Genomic DNA, 17,757 nt, shown 5'->3' with positions numbered 1-17,757 from the left:
CGATGTGAAAGACCTCTGCCTGAGACCCAGGAGAGCCGCTGTTGATCTGAGTAGACAATACTGACTTTGATGGACCAAGGGGTCTGGTTCAGCATAAGGCAGCTTCATGTGTGTTCACAGTTATGGGGGGTGGGCTAGACAAAAGAGCCCTGTGGCGCAGAGTGGTAAGCTGCAGTACTGCAGTCCAAGCTCTGCCCAAGACCTGAGTTCAATCCCAGCGGAGGTTGGTTTCAGGTAGCCGGCTCAACGTTGACTCAGCCTTCCATCCTTCCGAGGTGGGTCAAACGAGTACCCAGCTTGCTAGGGGTAAAGGGAAGATGACTAGGAAAGGCACTGGCAAACCACCCCGTAAACAAAGTCTGCCTAGTAAATGTCGGGATGTGACGTCACCCCATGGGTCAGGAATGACCCACTGCTTGCACAGGGGACCTTTACCTTTTTTTTTTTTTTTTTAGACAAACAGGGCGGGAAGACACCTTAATATCCCCTTTTGGCTGCAGGTCTTCAGATCTCCAGCAGGGGGCGTGTTTGAGACACTCACCTCTGTCTGCACGAGGTCCCACGCGTTGGTTAGCCCCACGTTGTCCTCCGTCTTGTAGAGCTTAAGCCCTTCCTTCAGGTTGGCCTGAGCATAGCTGTCAAACTGAAGCAAAGGCACAGAAGAAACTCAGAGCAGAAAGGAGCCCGCAGGATCCAACCATAACTGACTGACTGCGGCCTGACCATTCATTGGCTAAGGCCCTATGTTGTCAGATTAGGGTTGCCAGGTCCCTCTTCGCCACTGGTGGGAGATTTTTTGGGGCTGAGCCTGAAGAGGGCAGGGTTTGGGGAGGGGCTTCAATGCCATAGAGTCCTATTGCCAAAGCGGCCATTTTCCTCCAGGTGATCTGCTCCCTATCGGCTGGAGATCAGTTGAATTAGCAGATCTCCTGCTACTACCTGGCAGTTGGCAACCCCACGTCGGATGCATGAACTGAATTCTCAGTCGGAAGGTATATTATGCACACGGAGAAGAGAAGGGAAAAAAATTATGAACAGTGGGGTTTAAAGGGCCACAAAAGACAAGGGGGATAGTTTGTAAAATTTCTATGCAAAATTTAAAAATATACAAGAGAGGCGACTGACCAGTGATGGCAGTATGAGTGATAGCAGAGTGGAATTAGGAGATAAGAGGTCTCAAAAACTGTGATCTCAGCTTGCATTAAAAAAAAACAAGTTTCCAGTTCTCATGGAAGCAGTTAAAACTGGGATGGAAAAAGCGTCCTAGCACTTTTTGTTTTAAAGGTTCGGAAGCCAGAAAAATGCTAGGTCAACTTTCCAGTGAAGCAGGTAGGAACAGGGGCACAGAAATCACAGAAATCACAGAAACACAGAGTTGGAAGGGACCTCCAGGGTCATCTAGTCCAACCCCCTGCACAATGCAGGAAATTCACAATACCTCTCCCCCAAACCCCCAGTGATCCCTGCTCCATGCACAGAAGATGGCAAAAGGATGGTCTCTTCCAACTCATTTCCTGACCAGTTCACCTTTTGGTTTTAATACTTCTCCTCTCTCTCATCCCCCATTTCCGTAAGCTTCACCCCTCCTTTGGAGGTCACCATGCCAAGGGAAGATGAGCATGGAACATGTTTGTTTGTTTAATGCTGTTGACTTACAACCATTCTGGACCAGGAAGCAATTTCAGGAGCAACAAAGGAGAAGAAGAAGAGGGCACTTACCTTGTCCCGGCAGGTGACAAACACCAACAACCCAACCAGTTCCAGGAGGAAGAGGGTGGAGAGAACCAGGAAGAACTGGAAAGAGATGGATGGATCAAAATCCCAGGCAGCAGGACAGAGGGACATAAAGAAGGGTTGGCATGGACAGATGTTGCATTTCTGAACCAAATGTCCCTCCTCCCTATACCTGCACCTCTGCTCCATACCTCATTGTACTTGAACATTGACAAACATAGTCATGGAGGGGGACAGAACCTAAAGCTTGCCAAGTAGGACAATTTCCCCTTCCCTGTCTCCCATACAACCTGTACAACCCAGAGTACCGTGAGCCACAGAGAGGACATGAGTGGCAGAAAGGTATCAGTGGTGCAAACTGTAGGTCGCTCTAGTAAGCAAGCCAAGCCACAACACACCATGGAAGCAATAAAACAAATTAGATGTTCCACAGACACATTTAATTTTCTGCCTCCTCAAATGTCACATTCACACCAAAACACACTTCCTTATTCCACATATGTTGTCAGAGAGTTGCTTCTGTGTTCCATACCAACGGCTGTGCTTATTTTATACTCTGTCCATGCTTAGAAACACTCTTTTTTGAATGATCCCCGTGCATTGTGCAACAGATTCAGATTTTGCACACTCCTCTGCTCCAAGAATCCAGACACCCCTCCGGCATGCTTGGATCCATCTCCAGGTGACCCCCCCCTTCACATTCCAGCGGCCATTGTGGGGGGGAGGGAAGGCTGCCATGAACCCCCTCCTCACTCACTGTCCCTGGATCCAGTTCAGCTAAAAGCCTGTCTTCCCAAGGAATGTTCTGTATTGAGCTGGGCGATCCACGCAAGCTTCTATGAGAGGCAGGATCGAAGTATTAACAAATATGTGAATATATACAATAAAATTATTGCAGAAGAACGAAAATGCCCTTTTTGTCCGCATCAAATAGACTCCCTAGCCCACACTGTTTTAGCATGTCCACAAAATAATATTGCACGAACTAAATATATCGCTCCTTGGATATAACAGCTAAAGACCCTTTCTGAGATGTGGATACTGCGTTATCTGCTGTCAAATAGATCGGTCGATTGCATGAGAGATGTGGCAACTTTTCTCTTTATAGTGTCAAGGAAAAATTAAATTTAATCTCCCCTTTTGTATAGTGTGAAGTGGTTGATGGCTAGCCAGCGGCTGTTAAATCTAAGGAACGAAAGAATACATGAATAAAATAAAGACCCCATTAATTCCTCCGCTGTCCTCCTACAGCCCATTGTAGTCCCCCCCCTCTCTCTGAGGTCCAGGGGAGAGGCTCTTCCTACCGTCAGAAGCAGGCAGCGGTTTTCTGTGACAGCCCCCAAGCATCCAAGGAAGCCCACCACCATGATGATGGCTCCGGTGGCCATGAACAGCCCCGCCGCCGACAGCGACGGGAAGGAGAAGGACAAGGTGGCAAAGCGGCCCTGAGTGACGGCCAGCCAGACTCCCACGCCGAGCACCCCGCAACCACCTAGCTGGGGGAGAGCAGAAGACAAGGCAAATTCATCAGCATCCTTTTCCTGGGCATCCCTTTCGTGCCAATAATAATGCATAAGTGACTGGAGAAGTTTTTTTCTCCTCTCCACCAAACTGACCTCTCACTTGCCTCACAGAAACTGCAGTGCTTGACAACATTCTGTTGCCGATACCTCTCCCCCACTAGGGCAGTTACAGTATCCATGAACATTACATGACATGACAGCAGTTCAGCCAATAGAGAAGAGAAAGTTTTCAGACTCTTTCGCCCATGGCTGCATTTTCATGCATGAATACACGCTTTATCTTCTTTAAGCCATCAGGCTCAGAGTTTTGATAGCTTGGGGATACGGCTTGTTCCAACCAACATTTGTGCTAAATCTTACTCCATTCTCCTCTTCACTGAACCATCACATGGTTTTTGTCCCATGGTCCCCATTTCTGGGTGGTCCTCTTTTCACCATCAGAACTGGTTGGATCCAACTGCTAGAAATTTAGATTTTCTTTCTAGGTTTCATACTTAGAAAGAGAGGCAATGGCTCAGTGGAAGAGCATCTGCTTGGCATGCAGAAGGTCCCAGGTTCAATCCCTGGCATCTTCAGTTAAAGGTACCAAGCAAGTAGGTGATGTGAAAGACCTCTGCCTGAGACCCCGGAGAGCCGCTGCCCGTCTGAGTAAACAGTACTGATGGACCAAGGGGCTGATTCAGTATATGGCAGCTTCGTGTGTTCATTCTAGGGAGACTGATACCCTCACCGCAACTCACCCAGAAGATAAGGTTGAAGACGAACATCTTCACCTTAACGCACAGCAAACAGCCACGACTGACCCCCATCTTGGATGAATCTAGAAAAAAGGGGGAGAGTTACACACTGATTCTGGACCTTTTCACACATTGCACAGAGCAAACCTTGTTCTGCTGCACTGGGCCTCAATCAGTGGCTGATGCAGTATCTAGAAACAAAGAATATATATAATTTTCCTTTGGGGGTGTTTTTTTTATCATTTATATGCACATTTCCACCAATTTGACCAACTACAAGTCATCTGAAAAATGGACAAAAAATGTCTTGGGGGACCACTCTAGAAAAATATGTGAATTGGACGTTTATGGCTCAATCCATAGAACAAACACAGGCTGCCCCTAAATCTCCGTTCAAGCCAAAGGGAATGTTTTATTCAAGGTACAGGTAGTCCCCTGTGCAAGCACCGGGTCATTCCTGACCCATGGGGTGACGTCACATCCCGACGTTTCCTAGGCAAGCTATGTTTACAGGGTGGTTTGCCCGGTCGCCTACACTTTACCCCCAGCAAGCTGGGTACTCATTTTACCGATCTCGAAAGGATGGAAGGCTGAGTCTACTTTGAGCCGGCTACCTGAAACTGACTTCCGTCGGGATCGAACTCAGGTCATGAGCAGAGCTTGGACTGCAGTACTGCAGCTTACCACTCTGCGCCACGGGGCTCTATTGCAGCGTGTTTAGCCTCTGGTTTAATGCTGTATCCCGAGATCAGTCACTCCCCTAACTCTGATCAGTAGAAAAGCCCCAAAGCAGGATTCTTGACCAGGATTCGGCAGCTGGATGGTTTGCAGCAAGTCTGGTTTAGTGGTTCCGTCCAAATGCAGGAATCTCACCGTAACCCCGGCTTGTTTGGTTCCTCCCAGGGTGCAGAGCTGCAAAGTATCAAAAAACTCTTGCTCCTTCTGTGCGTTGGCATAACTTCCTAGCAGCCTTTGGTCATTTCCAATTTTTTTGCTATGCTAACCATGAAGGTTTCGCTGCCATTAATCTTACTGTCTGAAAGCAGCCCCTCCCCGCTAAAACGTCTTCCTGGTTTCTTTTCCTGCCAATCAGACTGCATGGAGCCAAGGTTGGTAAAAGTCAGTTTTTTTCTGCGCCACAGGACAGAATCCAAAGAAAGAGCCCCCTCAAACCAAAAACATGTCGAATTAATGTTCTTTAGTGCTATCCCCGTCGACCCTGGCAAGTATTTGGATGGGAGACCTCCAAGGAATACCAGGGTCGTGATGCGGAGGCGGCCAATGGCAAACCCCATCTGAACATTTCTTGCCTTGAAAATCCCACCAAGGGTCGCCATGAGTCAGATGTGACTTGACGGCAAATAAAAGTGCTATCCCCCCCCCCCACAACATAGTAAAGTCAAAATCTGTACTGCTCTGCAAAGTTGGGGGATTTCCTCTTTTAGTTTCCCTGCCCACTAAATTAATTTCCCTCCCCACCAAATTGTGACAGCAGAAGCAGCAGCAGCAGCAGAGTTGGTTTTGATATGTCAACTTTCTCTACCACTTAAGGAAGGATCAAACCGGCTTACAATCACCTTCCCTTCCCCTCCCCACAACAGACACCCTGTGAGGTAGGTGGGGCTGAGAGAATGTGACTAGCCCAAGGTCACCCAGCTGGCTTCATGGAGTGGGGACACAAATCCGCTCAGGTGGAGGAGCGGGGAATCAAACCCGGTTCTCCAGATCCGACTCCGCCGCTCCAAACCACCGCTCTTAACCACTACACCACGCTGACTCCCATCTGCGTGAAAGGAAGCTCCTTCCCCGCAAAAGGGGGTGTGTTAGGGCTGAAGGATATGCTCTGTAGGATGATCCATGCTCAGATTTAATGTTTAAAAACGACCCTGATTTGGGGAGAGAGACTGAATCCTTTCCCCACCGGTTTCCTGACACAAACTACCCCTTCCCTCAAGTTTCCCTGTAAGGAAAACTAATATGCACCACAGTGGCTCCATATATAGGTGAGATCACTCACTCTTAATGTTTTCATTTGGGGGGGAAGCCCAGACTGCAACCCCATTACAAATCAGTATTGTGGTCTATTTACGTCTCTTCGGAAAGAAAATGCACATTTTTCGTTCATGACTCATGAGAATGGATGGGATAGCGGGGGTCTACTCGTCTGCACTGGGCAGAGAAATATGACTCTTGCGGGTCCCAGATTTCCACCATATGCGGGGAGGGGACAGAAAAACATAGGATGCCCGCCCCCCCCCCACTTTTGGAAAGCCCCATCAGTTGAGACCAGATGAAAGGCAAGTTTTATGGAGTCTCACATTCCAAGCACTGAATTTTCAACCTTTCCTGCCAGATCTCTCTCCCCCCCCATTCTTGACATCCTGCCACCCACTCCAGATTTGGGGGCGAAGAGGGCTCCGACCCATAGCAGCAAATCCCCCTGTGGAGAAAGGAAATGTCATCCAGATTCTATCTACCCCCCTTTCGCTTCTGGATTTGGAGAAATTCTTTTTAAAGTATTTTATTTTTGGGATTTTCCAAATCTCCACTGTTCCGAAAGGGTCACGCATCTTTGCTACGTGAAGCCATCAATCTGTTTCTTTTGTTTCGCTCCTAACAAAGCGCATTAAAAGGAAAGAAAGGGAAGGAAACTTGCCGAGCATGCATGTACCAGGCCTGGTGGGGGGAAATCCAGGGACCCCCGAAACAGTCCACAGGGCAATAAATCAAAAAAACCCTCCCCATGTTTAGAGGTTTCCTGTCTCTTTTTCTGCCCGTTATCACCCTCCTGGTTCTGCGCATCTGCCTCTCCCTTATCCCCCCCAATTTCCCTCGCTGTGCCTCTCACCTTGGCCTTGGGGCAGGAAGGCTTGGGGAGGGAGCGGGGTATGGGGGGTGGAAGCCCTCCCCACGGCCACCTAGAGCGCTGAAAGCGGAGCCTTCTCTGCTGGGATGCAGGATGGAAGGGAGGGGAAGCGAATTCCAGGCACGGGACAGGGGGAAGGAAATGGGTGGGAAGAAAGTGGGGCAGGATGGGGGGGCGTGTTTGAGGATCTGGGGAGGAGCCCAAGAGGCTCGAGAAGGGGAAAGGGTTGGGAGGGCAGAGACTGGGGGGGCTTCCAGGCTGGGTTCCCTTTCCCTCTTGGCTGTCTTTTAAACACTTCTCTGCAAAGCACTTCTCTGCTGTCTTTTAAACACTTCTATGCCCCCCCCCCAACTCAACATCACTGGGTGGACATCAGCCCAGGTGTGTGGCCTAATTTTGTTAGCAACATTCTGCATAATCCGAAAGCTGGCATCCTTTTTTCTGGACACCAGCAGGCCTTTACGAATTTCTCGGAAACTAGGCGTGACGCAAGGAAATCCGAAGTTCTTCCCAGCTTTTCTTCTTTCTAAAGGAAATATCAACCCCTGTGGGATTAGCGCCGCTTGCAGGATTAGGGCTGCCAGGTCCAGCTTGGGAAATACCTGGAAATTTTGGGGGCGGAGCCTGAGGAGGGTGGGGTTTGGAGAGGGGAGGGACTTCAATGCCATAGAGTCCAATTGCCAAAGCAGCCATTATCTCCAGGGGAACTGATTTTTATCTTCTGAAGATCAGCTGTAATAGCAGATCTCCAGCCACCACCTGGAGGTTGGCAACCTTATGCAGGAAGGAGAGTGAAATGTTTTTTCACTACTGGAACAAACTGCTGCAGGTAGGGTTGCCAACCTCTAGGTACTAAGCAACCAAAATAAACACCTCTGTACTACTACCACAGGTAAGGAACTAAGTACAGGAAAGCCTGAAGATATTAAATCAATCACAAGTTTACAAAAACAAGGTGTATTAAGTGCAGTGAATGACATACAACACAAAAATCTATATACAATCCTATGTTAACAGTCCTAAAGGGTACAAGTCTCAAAAGTTCCACTATGAGTAATCTTCATAGAAGAATGGCGAGGGAATTTGGTATAAACAGTCCCATACAGGTACAAGTATCCAACAATGAACTGCAACAAATATTCATAGAAGAGTAGCAAGGGGGACGATCGTTTCTGTTCTTCCTCAGCACCATTTAGTCAAAGCCAATTTGTATGCATTCAAAATTCTCATATTATTTCCTTTCTCCCATAGGGATGAAAAAAGCAGCTATGCCAAATAAATCTTGTAGTGTTCCCTAAGGGATACTCCATTTCCGATGCATAGTTGCACAGATGCTTAAAGCCGTTCCCAAAGGGATACGAAGAGTATCTCCTGCTATTATAACCGATCTCCAGCCGATAAGAGATCAGTTCACCTGGAGAAAATGGCCGCTTTGGCCATTGGACTCTATGGCATTGAAATCCCTCCCTCCCCAAACCCCGCCCTCCTCAGGCTCCACCCCAAAAAATCTCCAGGTATTTCCCAACCCAGAGCTGGCTACCCTAGCTGTAGGTCCATAGTGGAGGAAGGACCCGCAATCCTTACAACAACCATGTCAGGCAGGCCAGAACAATTATTGTTATTTCCCCCCACCTTGCAAACAAGCTAGGCTGAGAACAGGGGCGGGGGGGGGGGGGCAGTACCATTCAAGACAGAAAATCAGCAAGAAAGAAAGAAAGAAAGAAAGAAAGAAAGAAAGAAAGAAAGAAAGAAAGAAAGAAAGAAAGAAAGAAAGAAAGAAAGAAAAAGAAATATCAATATAAGTATGCTCAAAAAATAAAAATAAAGAATTCTGTTGCTGAACTGGAAGGAAGGAAGCAAGCGAGAAAGAGAGAAAGAGAGAAAGAGAGAAAGAGAGAAAGAGAGAAAGAAAGAAAGAAAGAAAGAAAGAAAGAAAGAAAGAAAGAAAAAGCAAGCAAGAAATTGATATATCAATATAAGCATGCTCAAAAAATAAAAATAAAGAATTCTGCTGCTGAACTGGAAGCAAGGAAGGAAGGAAGGAAGGAAGGAAGGAAGGAAAGAAAGAAAGAAAGAAAGAAAGAAAGAAAGAAAGAAAGAAAGAAAGAAAGAAAGAAAGAAAGAAAGAAAGAAAGAGTCCAACAGGGGGAAGAAGAAAAAGATTGGAAGAATGCACTGAGATTGCCAGCCAAGCAGGGAAGATCAATGTTGTTTTGAGCGAGGGGGCGGGGCTTCCGCGGCCGCGGCTCTTCTGGCTCCACCTCCTGCCGCGCCCGCTCTTGTCCACGGGCTCCCCCTAGCGAGCGGACCGGGAGGCGGCGTCCACAAGGCTCCGGCCACGCTGCTGCGCCACCATTGCGGAGCGAGCCGGGGAGGAGAGAGCGGGGGGAGCCGGAAGAGGGAACCGAGGAGGAGGAGGAGCAGGAGCAGGTTTGCTGGGCAAAGCGGGGGGAGGTCGGCCTGGTAGAGGGGGAGATTGCAGACGGGAACTGGGGGGGGGGGAAGCGTCGATTTGGGGAGGGAAGGGCCGAGTCCCATGAACACATGAAGCTGCCTTATACTGGATCAGAGCCTTGGGTCCATCAAAGTCAGTATTGTCTACTCAGACCGGAGGCGGCTCTCCAGGGTCTCAGGCAGGGGACTTTCACATCACCTACGGTACTTGCCTAGTCCCTTTAACTGGAGATGCCGGGGATTGAACCTGGGACCTTCTGTATGCCAAGCAGAGGCTCTACCAATGAGCCACAGCCCCTCTCCATGGCTCTCCAGGGTCTCCATGGCTCTCCTTCTGCACCACAACGGCCCCTCTCCATGGCTCTCCTGGGTCTCAGGCAGGGGTCTTTCACATCACCTACTTGCCTAGTCCCTTTTAACTGGAGATGCCAGGGACTGAACCTGGGACCTTCTGCATGCCAAGCAGATGCTCCACCACTGAGCCACATCCCCTCTCCATGGCTCTCCAGGGTCTCAGGTAGAAGTATTTCACATCACCTGCTTGCCTGGTCCCTTTAACTGGAGATGCCAAGGACTGAACCTGGGACCTTCTGCATGCCAAGCAGATGCTCTGCCACTGAGCCACTGCCCCTCTCCATGGCTCTCAGGTAGAAGTCTTTCACATCACCTACCTGCCTAGCCCCTTGAACTGGAGGTGCCGGGGATTGAACCTGGGACCTTCTGCATGCCAAGTAGACGCTCTGCCGCTGAGCCACATTCCCTCCCCAAGAAAAGCCGTGCTAGATCAGACCAAGGCCCATCAAGTCCAGCAGGCGCATGAAGTTGCCTTAGACTGAATCAGACCCTTGGGTCCATCAAAGTCAGTATTGTCGACTCAGGCCGTCAGTGGCTGTCCGGGGTCTCAGGCAGGGGTCTTTCACATCACCTACATGCCTAGGCCCTTTAACTGGATGTGCCGGGGATTGAACCTGGGGCCTTCTGCATGCCAAGCAGATGCTCTGCCACTGAGGCACAGCACCTCCCCGGAGGACTGGGGTGGGAGAAGGAACAGGCGGGGCTGCCGGAAGGCCTGGGGAGGAAGACTGAGAGCTGTTGAGACGTGAAGCCTGAAATTGGGTCCTCTCGAGGAAGATTGGGGCATCCGTTCTTGTTTTTTGGCCTCTGGCCGGCCTCTGGGTATGCAGACGAGAAAAAATTCAGCAGGCGAAGCTTCCTTGGAAGCGACCAGATTGGGGGGGGGGGAGTCGCGGAAGGAAGCTGCATCTGTTGGGTTTCAGCCTGCCCTGAACATCCCGCGAAGGCCTTTAAAAAACCTCCTCCATTGTAATCTGCCTTGATGACTGTGATCATTGCGGGTTGCAAACCCCGTAACCGAATACTAGCCAGTTTCTCTGACACCGAATCATAGAGTTGGAAGGGACCACCAGGGTAATCTATTCCAACCCCCTGCACACGCAGTTGACACCCCAACATGTAACAAGGCATGATGCTCTCCATCCTATGCCGCCTCCCCACTTTGGCTTCTCCCTACATAGGTCTGCCATCTTGGACATGGGGCTGGATAAAGAGAACATAGCCGCAAAGAAAGTGGATTGGGCATTCATCACATGAGGAATAACTGAGGGCCCGAGGAATAAAAATTAGGAAAGCTTAATTGTACCATTTGGCTTGTGTTTGACAATTTATGCCCTGTTTTTCCAAAGTTCTGGACAGTTCACAACCAGGACTTCGCTGGCGTTAGCTCAGTCACTCTAACAACCCTTACAGAATAATCCTGTGTGGAGTTACTCCAGTCTAAGCCCATTGAAATGAATGGGCTGAGACTGGAGACTTTAGGTATGCATTGTTAGATTTGTATTATTCCCCCAGGAGATACTCCAGTCAAAGCCCATTGAAATTAATGGGCTTAGACCGGAGTAACTCTTTAGGACTGCATTGTTAGAATTGTATTATCCCCCCAGGAGAATTTTTAGCTAGGCTTTGTCAGCAGTGGGGCGTAGTGGTGTACTGATTAAGAGTGGCCCAGTGTCTCACTTAAATGTAGCTGGATCACGATGGGTAGCTGTGTTAGTCTGTCAATAGTAGTAGAAAAGAGCAGGAGTCCTGCAGCACCTTAAAGACTAACAAAATTTCTAGCAGGGTATGAGCAGGGGATTCATAAACCAGCAGGGGAACATTTTTAACCTTCCAGGACATTCAGTTGCTGATTTAAGAGTAGCAGTTCTCTTACAAAGGGAGATTAGAGAGGCTGCTGAATTACAACTAATAAGCTCAAGACAATGCAGTCTCCTGGATTGAATAGAGGTCTGGGATTCCTGTCTCGTTACCAGTGCTAATTTCTCCGCCTACTACCACTCTGCATATCACACCTAATCCAATCACGCCTGCTAATGGGGGTTACCGCACTTTGTATTCCCACCGATGTATTAAGAGTTTGAAAATGTTGTAAAAAACATCGCTTTAAAAGGGTTTTTGGATACCATGGCTTATAAATGGTTGGAAGACGTCTTCACAGCTAAAGGGGCCAAACAAAGTGCGAACAGTATATTTTAGAACTTTTTCAAACTCTTAATACATCGCTGGGAATACAAGTGCAGTAACAGCCAATGTCATTTACTTGCTATTTACATTGCCATTGTGTGCCTTAATTCACTCTTCTCTACTTAAGGGCAGGTGGACTCACATGCTAGTTGTATCTGAAGAAGTGAGCTGTGGCTCATGAAAGCTCATACCCTGCCAGAAATTTTGTTAGTCTTTAAGGTGCTACTGGACTCTTGTTCTTTTCTACTGTTAAATGTAGCTGGTATGTCCAGGCGTCAGCTCAGGTGAAGGGAGACACTGGGCCCAGGCAAAGACACACAACTAAGTGTTATCGTCCTGCCCGAGTTGTGTTTAAATCTAGCCTTGGAAAGGAGGGTGGGGGGAGGATGCTAGAAAAGACCCTGACAGTAGCCTGAATGACATGTCTCTTCCCCCTTCCCTCAGGTATTTCTCTCTAGGCTACCTCACAATGATTATTCCTGTCCGCTGCTTCACCTGTGGGAAAGTTGTGGGAAACAAATGGGAGGCTTATCTGGGCCTCTTGCAGGCTGAATACACAGAAGGGTAAGTATAGGAGAAACTAGATCCCACTGTGTAGAATTGGCAACCCTCCCATTTCCCCCATGCTGCTTCTCAAAGGGGGTCAGAATGTAAAAATTTCCTACTAGGAGCGGCCTGATTTCACTTCTGCTGACCATGTGCCTTTAACCAGCGTGGTGTAGTGGTTAAGAGCGGTGGTTTGGAGCAGTGGACTCTGATCTGGAGAACCGGGTTTGAATCCCCACTCCACATGAGCGGCGGAGGCTAATCTGGTGAACAGGATTTGTTTCCCCGCTCCTACACACGGAGCCAGCTGGGTGACCTTGGGCAAGTTGCAGTTCTATTAAGAGCTCTCTCAGCCTCACCTACCTCACAGGGTGTCTGTGGTGGGGAAGGGAAGGTGATTGTAAGCCGGTTTGAGTCTCCCTTAAGTGGTAGAGAAAGTCGGCATATAAAAACCAACTCTTCTTCTAACTGAAGCTTAGCAATCGACAACAGCATAAATGGGCCAACGTGAATATAAATAGTCCCTCAGACACAATTTATAATGATGTCTTTAAACACGTGGACATTACACAGTACCACATAAACTCTTCATATATCAGATCCAAAAGGCAAAGAACATATTGAGTTTTCCTCATCTTCATGCAAGCATTCTTATTGCTAATTGGGACTATTATCTGCATACTCTCTCTGGATTTATAATCTGTTTACTTAAGAGCTTTTTGATCGTATATGAAGTTTACGTGGTACTGTGTAAGGTCCATCTGTTTAAAGACATCATTATAAATCGTGTCTGAGGGTCTATCTTCACATGGGGCCATTTATGCTGTTGTTGATGGCTATGTTCTAGTATTTTTCAGCATATTGTTTGTTCTTTTTGTTTTAACTGAAGTTTGGCATGCAGAAATTTAGCAGATGAAAAAATTCCTGGCGTAAAAATAGGGGTTGCCATCTTGGGATGCTCTTCGTTCTTTGACCATAGCTTGATTTGGTGACAGTGGGCAGATGCTTAAAAGTCCAGGCCTTGAAAAGCCTCAGCTGCCGACTTTGGCAACTGAGCTGTTGTTTAAAGCACAGGAACAACCAAGGCTGAGTTTTTTTCTGCTCAGCTAGCAAGCACATATGAAAGATTTCTTGCCCTGCTAGCAGAAAGCGGTCGACTTGGATTGGATCCCATAGAAGAATGCTGTGTCTGCAGTAGTCTAACAGTCCTTGCGCTAGCAGAAGTCCTAAAGTTACTTCCCGCTATCTGCTTGCGCTAGTCAAAGTAATTGTGTCCCTTTTCCACATGTGCATGTCATAGCACAAGCTCATTTCCTCTGAGTTAATTTCAAAACCAGAACTAAATAAAATCATGGAGGCCATCTGCTGTACATTCTGGCCCTCAATATGCACATTATTTCATTGGAAATGATGTCGAAGCACTAAGCATTACTGCGGTCCTTGTGTTACCGTTCGCACAAGAAGAACCTCTTTCTACTCGCACATTGCTGGAACCAACCTTCCAATTCCCCTTTGAGCCTGTTCATAAAGCTCTTATATGAGCCTGAGGCTTGTTGGATATCACTGAGCCAGAGCCCTGGCTCCATGCAATCAGCTTAGAGTCATAGAGTTGGAAGGGGCCATACAGGCCATCTAGTCCAACCCCTTGCTCAATGCAGGATAAGCCTAGAGCTGTGGTTCCCAAAGTGGGCAGTACCACCCCCTGGGAGGCAGTGGGATTACCTAGAGGGGCACGAAGAGGCAGGGGGGCACTAGAGGTGGGCCCCTTCAACTGTGTTGTTGGATAGGGTAGGGACAGTGGGGTTGAGTTTGTGGAACCAAGGGGGCGGTGGCCCGAAATGTTTGGGAACCACTGGCCTAGAGCATCCCTGACAAGTGCTTGTCCAGCCTCTGCTTAAAGACTTCCTGGATCACCAAGTTGTCCTTCAGATGCTCGCCTGTTGATCTCTTTAATATCTGCTCCAGTTCTCTTTCCTGGGATAGAGGTCAAACTCACCGGCCTGTAGTTTCCTGGGTCATCCTTCCTCCCTTTTTTGAAAATTGGGATGACGTTCATTCTCCTCAGATCTTGTGGCACACCTCCAGTCCTCCAAGAGGTCTGGAAGATGATGGACAAAGGCTCTGCAATCTCTCTACAAAGTTCTTTGAGCACTCTCGGGTGCATACCGTCTGGCCCAGGCGATCTGTACTCATCCCGCAACCCAGATGCTGCGGCTTGCCTGCTATCATCTCTAGTTTGCCAGAAAACACAGGAAGAGGAGGGTTTGGAGTTGAAAAGTTGGCAGCCAGGGATGTGTACTGAGTGGAAGAGATGAGCATTGCTCATCGCAAACCCCCATCATGTTGCATGCTCTTACTCTTACAGGGACGCATTGGATGCGCTGGGCTTGAAGCGCTACTGCTGTCGACGAATGCTTCTGTCACACGTTGACTTGATTGAGAAGCTGCTGAATTATGCGCCCTTGGAGAAGCAGCGTTCGGGCCTCCAGGAAGCCCCTGCAGTTTGATGCAACCTCCTTGTAGATTTGAGTCAAATCAGTTTATGTCAGGACTATGTACATGCCTGTAGGAGGTGCTGTTCTCCACGAGAATTCCTTCCCATCCAACATCGTTCAATAAAGCTCGTTTACATGAATTGGTGCCTTGTTCTTCCGGTTTGCCTGGGTACCCCAGCCTAGCCATTGGCTGGTTTCCAGCATTTACCGAAGTCATATGCTAATTAGAGTGCAATCCTAAACAACAGTTAACTGGCGTAGAGGCTAGACCAGCAGACTAGGATCTGGGAAACGCAGGTTCGACTCCCCTCTCTGCCATGGAAGCTTGCTGGGTGAGCGTGGACCAGTCAGGCATTCTCAGCCTACCTCACAGGGTTGTTGCGAGTCACTTGGGGTCCACACTGGGGGTAAATGTAAAGGTAGTCCCCTGTGCAAGCACCGGGTCATTCCTGACCTATGGGGTGACGTCACATCCCGACGTTTACTAGGCAGACTGTGTTTATGGGGTGGTTTGCCATTGCCTTCCCCAGTTGTCTACACTTTACCCCCAGCAAGATGGGTACTCATTTTACTGATCCAGGAAGGCTGGGGGTAAAGGCAGTGTATAAATTGAAGTCAATAAATAAATTCTTAGCCCACTGATTTGGAAGGATGTAATTTGGTTTAGGATTAGTGTTGGTGAGGCATTCATAAAAAGCACTAGTAGATCAAATGAGAAGTGTTTATGTATTCTTTTTCCAACTAGAAACAACCATTTGTTTTCAGATTAATATGGGGAAAAAACTAGTCAAGAAATCCCATTTATCGTCATTGTTGGGAGTAATGGAACTGACTGGGAATATTAACAACTGCTTGAATGTCATTATTTTTGGTGTTTTGTTCTTAATTGTCACATTTGCCCTCTGCCTATAAAACTAGAACCCTTCCATCAATCTGTCCGAAATTTGGGAGATTCCTTGCACAAGGGTTAGAATCCTGGAGTACCGGTATGTCATCGTAACTGAATAAAAAACTAGAGTTACAGCCAGACATGCCTCTTATTGAAATGGATGGGGATATTTCCTATGATCAGAATAAATTGCACAAAGCTTTGAAAAAACAATGAGAAAATCTCCAGTAATTATTTGTCAACACATATTTGCACTGAATTGTGGGGGTTCCCAGAAGGCCTTTCGACTTGGGAAAGGTAACGGGAAGATACTTCACACCACTACTGCTGCTATGGCAAGTCTGCTAGGACTACAATATCGCTGCAATCCCGCAACCGGAATTGGCATTCACAGCAAAACAGCTCAGCGGCAACTCGGCCAAGTCCTTTCCAAGTCTGGGATTTGCTACGTTCTGCAAAGGCCTGCCAAGTACACCCTCTCCTGGCAAGGGGCTGTTTTGCACTGCCTGACCACTACAACAGGATTTTCTGGGCAGCCGGCCAAATAAAAGGCTGCTGCTGTGAGCACAAAAACCACCCAGGTTTTCGTGTCCCGCACGTGGCAAGGGGTTTAACACGTTTTCTAATTCTCCAGTTGCAAAACCAAGACCTGGATCCTGCCAGCTTTCTCCCCCCACCCCCAGTAACTCTTGCCCAGTGCCTCTCTTTATTAAAGCCATCACACGTAGGTTTTGTTCATGCTAGGCCTTTAAGCCTTGGCAGAGCCTCTTTGGTGGCTCAAAGTGACCTCCCGCCTCCCTTTTGTACCCGTGGAAGAACCACCAAGATCCAGTCCCAAATTCAGATGAAGAAGAGTTGGTTTTTATATGCTGACTTTCTCTACCACTTAAGAATCAAAACCCGCTTGCAATCACCTTCCCTTCCCCTCCCCACAACAGACACCCTGCGAGGTAGGTGGGGCTGAGAGTGTGACTAGCCCAAGGTCACCCAGCTGGCTTCGTGTGGAGGAGTGGGGAAACCAAACTGGTTCACCAGATTAGCCTCCGTCGCTCATGTGTAGGAGTGGGGAAACAAATCCAGTTCTCCAGATCAGACTCCACTGCTCTTAACCACTACACCACGCTGGCACCCTGGCCACTACCTTTGGCTCAGTTTGATTAGTTTCTGGTAGTGGTCTCAGAATTTCACACCACTGCTGTGTTGGGCTCTGCCCACCCTCCCCGATAACCATGGCTGCTTGATCATCCGGTGAGCAGGTAAAAAAGCAGAACAGGGTTGGTTTCAACCTCTTTTATTCATTTATTTTCCTCATGAATGTAACCATATAAAAACCATAAGTTATGAAACAGTCACACAATGTCAGCTTTCCAAGGGACTTTTTGTTTGTTTTAAAAAAAAAATACCCCACAAATCCAAACCGGGAGTTTTAAGTGAGGGGACGAAAGTACAAAACCGTCAGTGGGGGAAAAAAAAAACACCCACAAAATAGAGATGCCTTTTCCACACACATATATGCACGCACGTGCCCCTGCCCCTTGATAAAAACCCGTCGGGACTCCCATCTCCTCCTGCACCCCCGATCGAACGTTTAAACAGACGTGTGTACTCTCTTCTCCCCCCACCCCCCGCTAAAATAAAATAAACGCCTGAGCAACGTTTTGCTCTGGAGGAGATGGTGAGGAACAGAGTTTACTCTGGACGTGGGGTGGGAGGCGGAACGATTCTGGGCATCACGGGTTTGGCAGGGGAGACCAACAATGATTTTAAACGAGATAAAACTTCATGATGGAAGCGCTGCTGCTCGGGCCGCGGAACGAACGGACGGGCGAAACACGTGTGCATCTTCAGCTGTGCTAACCGACTCAGTTCCTTGGGAGGGGGCAGGGGAGGGAGGTATCGAAAACATGAGGGGCAATCTGGTCGGGGAGTGGGGGGGTTTCTTGGCTATCTTCCCCCTCCCCCAGCGTCTAAT

The 17,757-nt window shown here is 48.3% G+C and overlaps 1 protein-coding gene across 2 annotated transcripts in view; it reads right to left on the bottom strand.

Moving 5' to 3' along the window:
- LOC130489492 (tetraspanin-4-like) overlaps positions 1-17,757 on the bottom strand; it is a 130,394-nt gene that overhangs the window by 3,074 nt on the left and 109,563 nt on the right. The window contains exons 1-5 of one of the 2 annotated variants that reach the window (XM_056863230.1): positions 6,843-6,884; positions 3,998-4,077; positions 3,039-3,230; positions 1,720-1,794; positions 542-643 (exon numbers count right to left, since the gene is read on the bottom strand). In XM_056863230.1, coding sequence (XP_056719208.1) covers positions 542-643; positions 1,720-1,794; positions 3,039-3,230; positions 3,998-4,066 — 438 coding nt within the window. In that variant the 5' untranslated portion in view covers positions 4,067-4,077; positions 6,843-6,884. Of the gene's footprint in view, positions 1-541; positions 644-1,719; positions 1,795-3,038; positions 3,231-3,997; positions 4,080-6,842; positions 6,885-17,757 lie in introns of those variants that run through there. The other variant, XM_056863232.1, reaches the window with a different exon arrangement.

This window comes from Euleptes europaea, chromosome 18, assembly GCF_029931775.1.
Source record: "Euleptes europaea isolate rEulEur1 chromosome 18, rEulEur1.hap1, whole genome shotgun sequence".
NCBI lineage: Eukaryota > Metazoa > Chordata > Lepidosauria > Squamata > Sphaerodactylidae > Euleptes > Euleptes europaea.
Note: the sequence above shows the minus strand (reverse complement) of the source record. Positions and strands in the feature narration are given on the sequence as shown.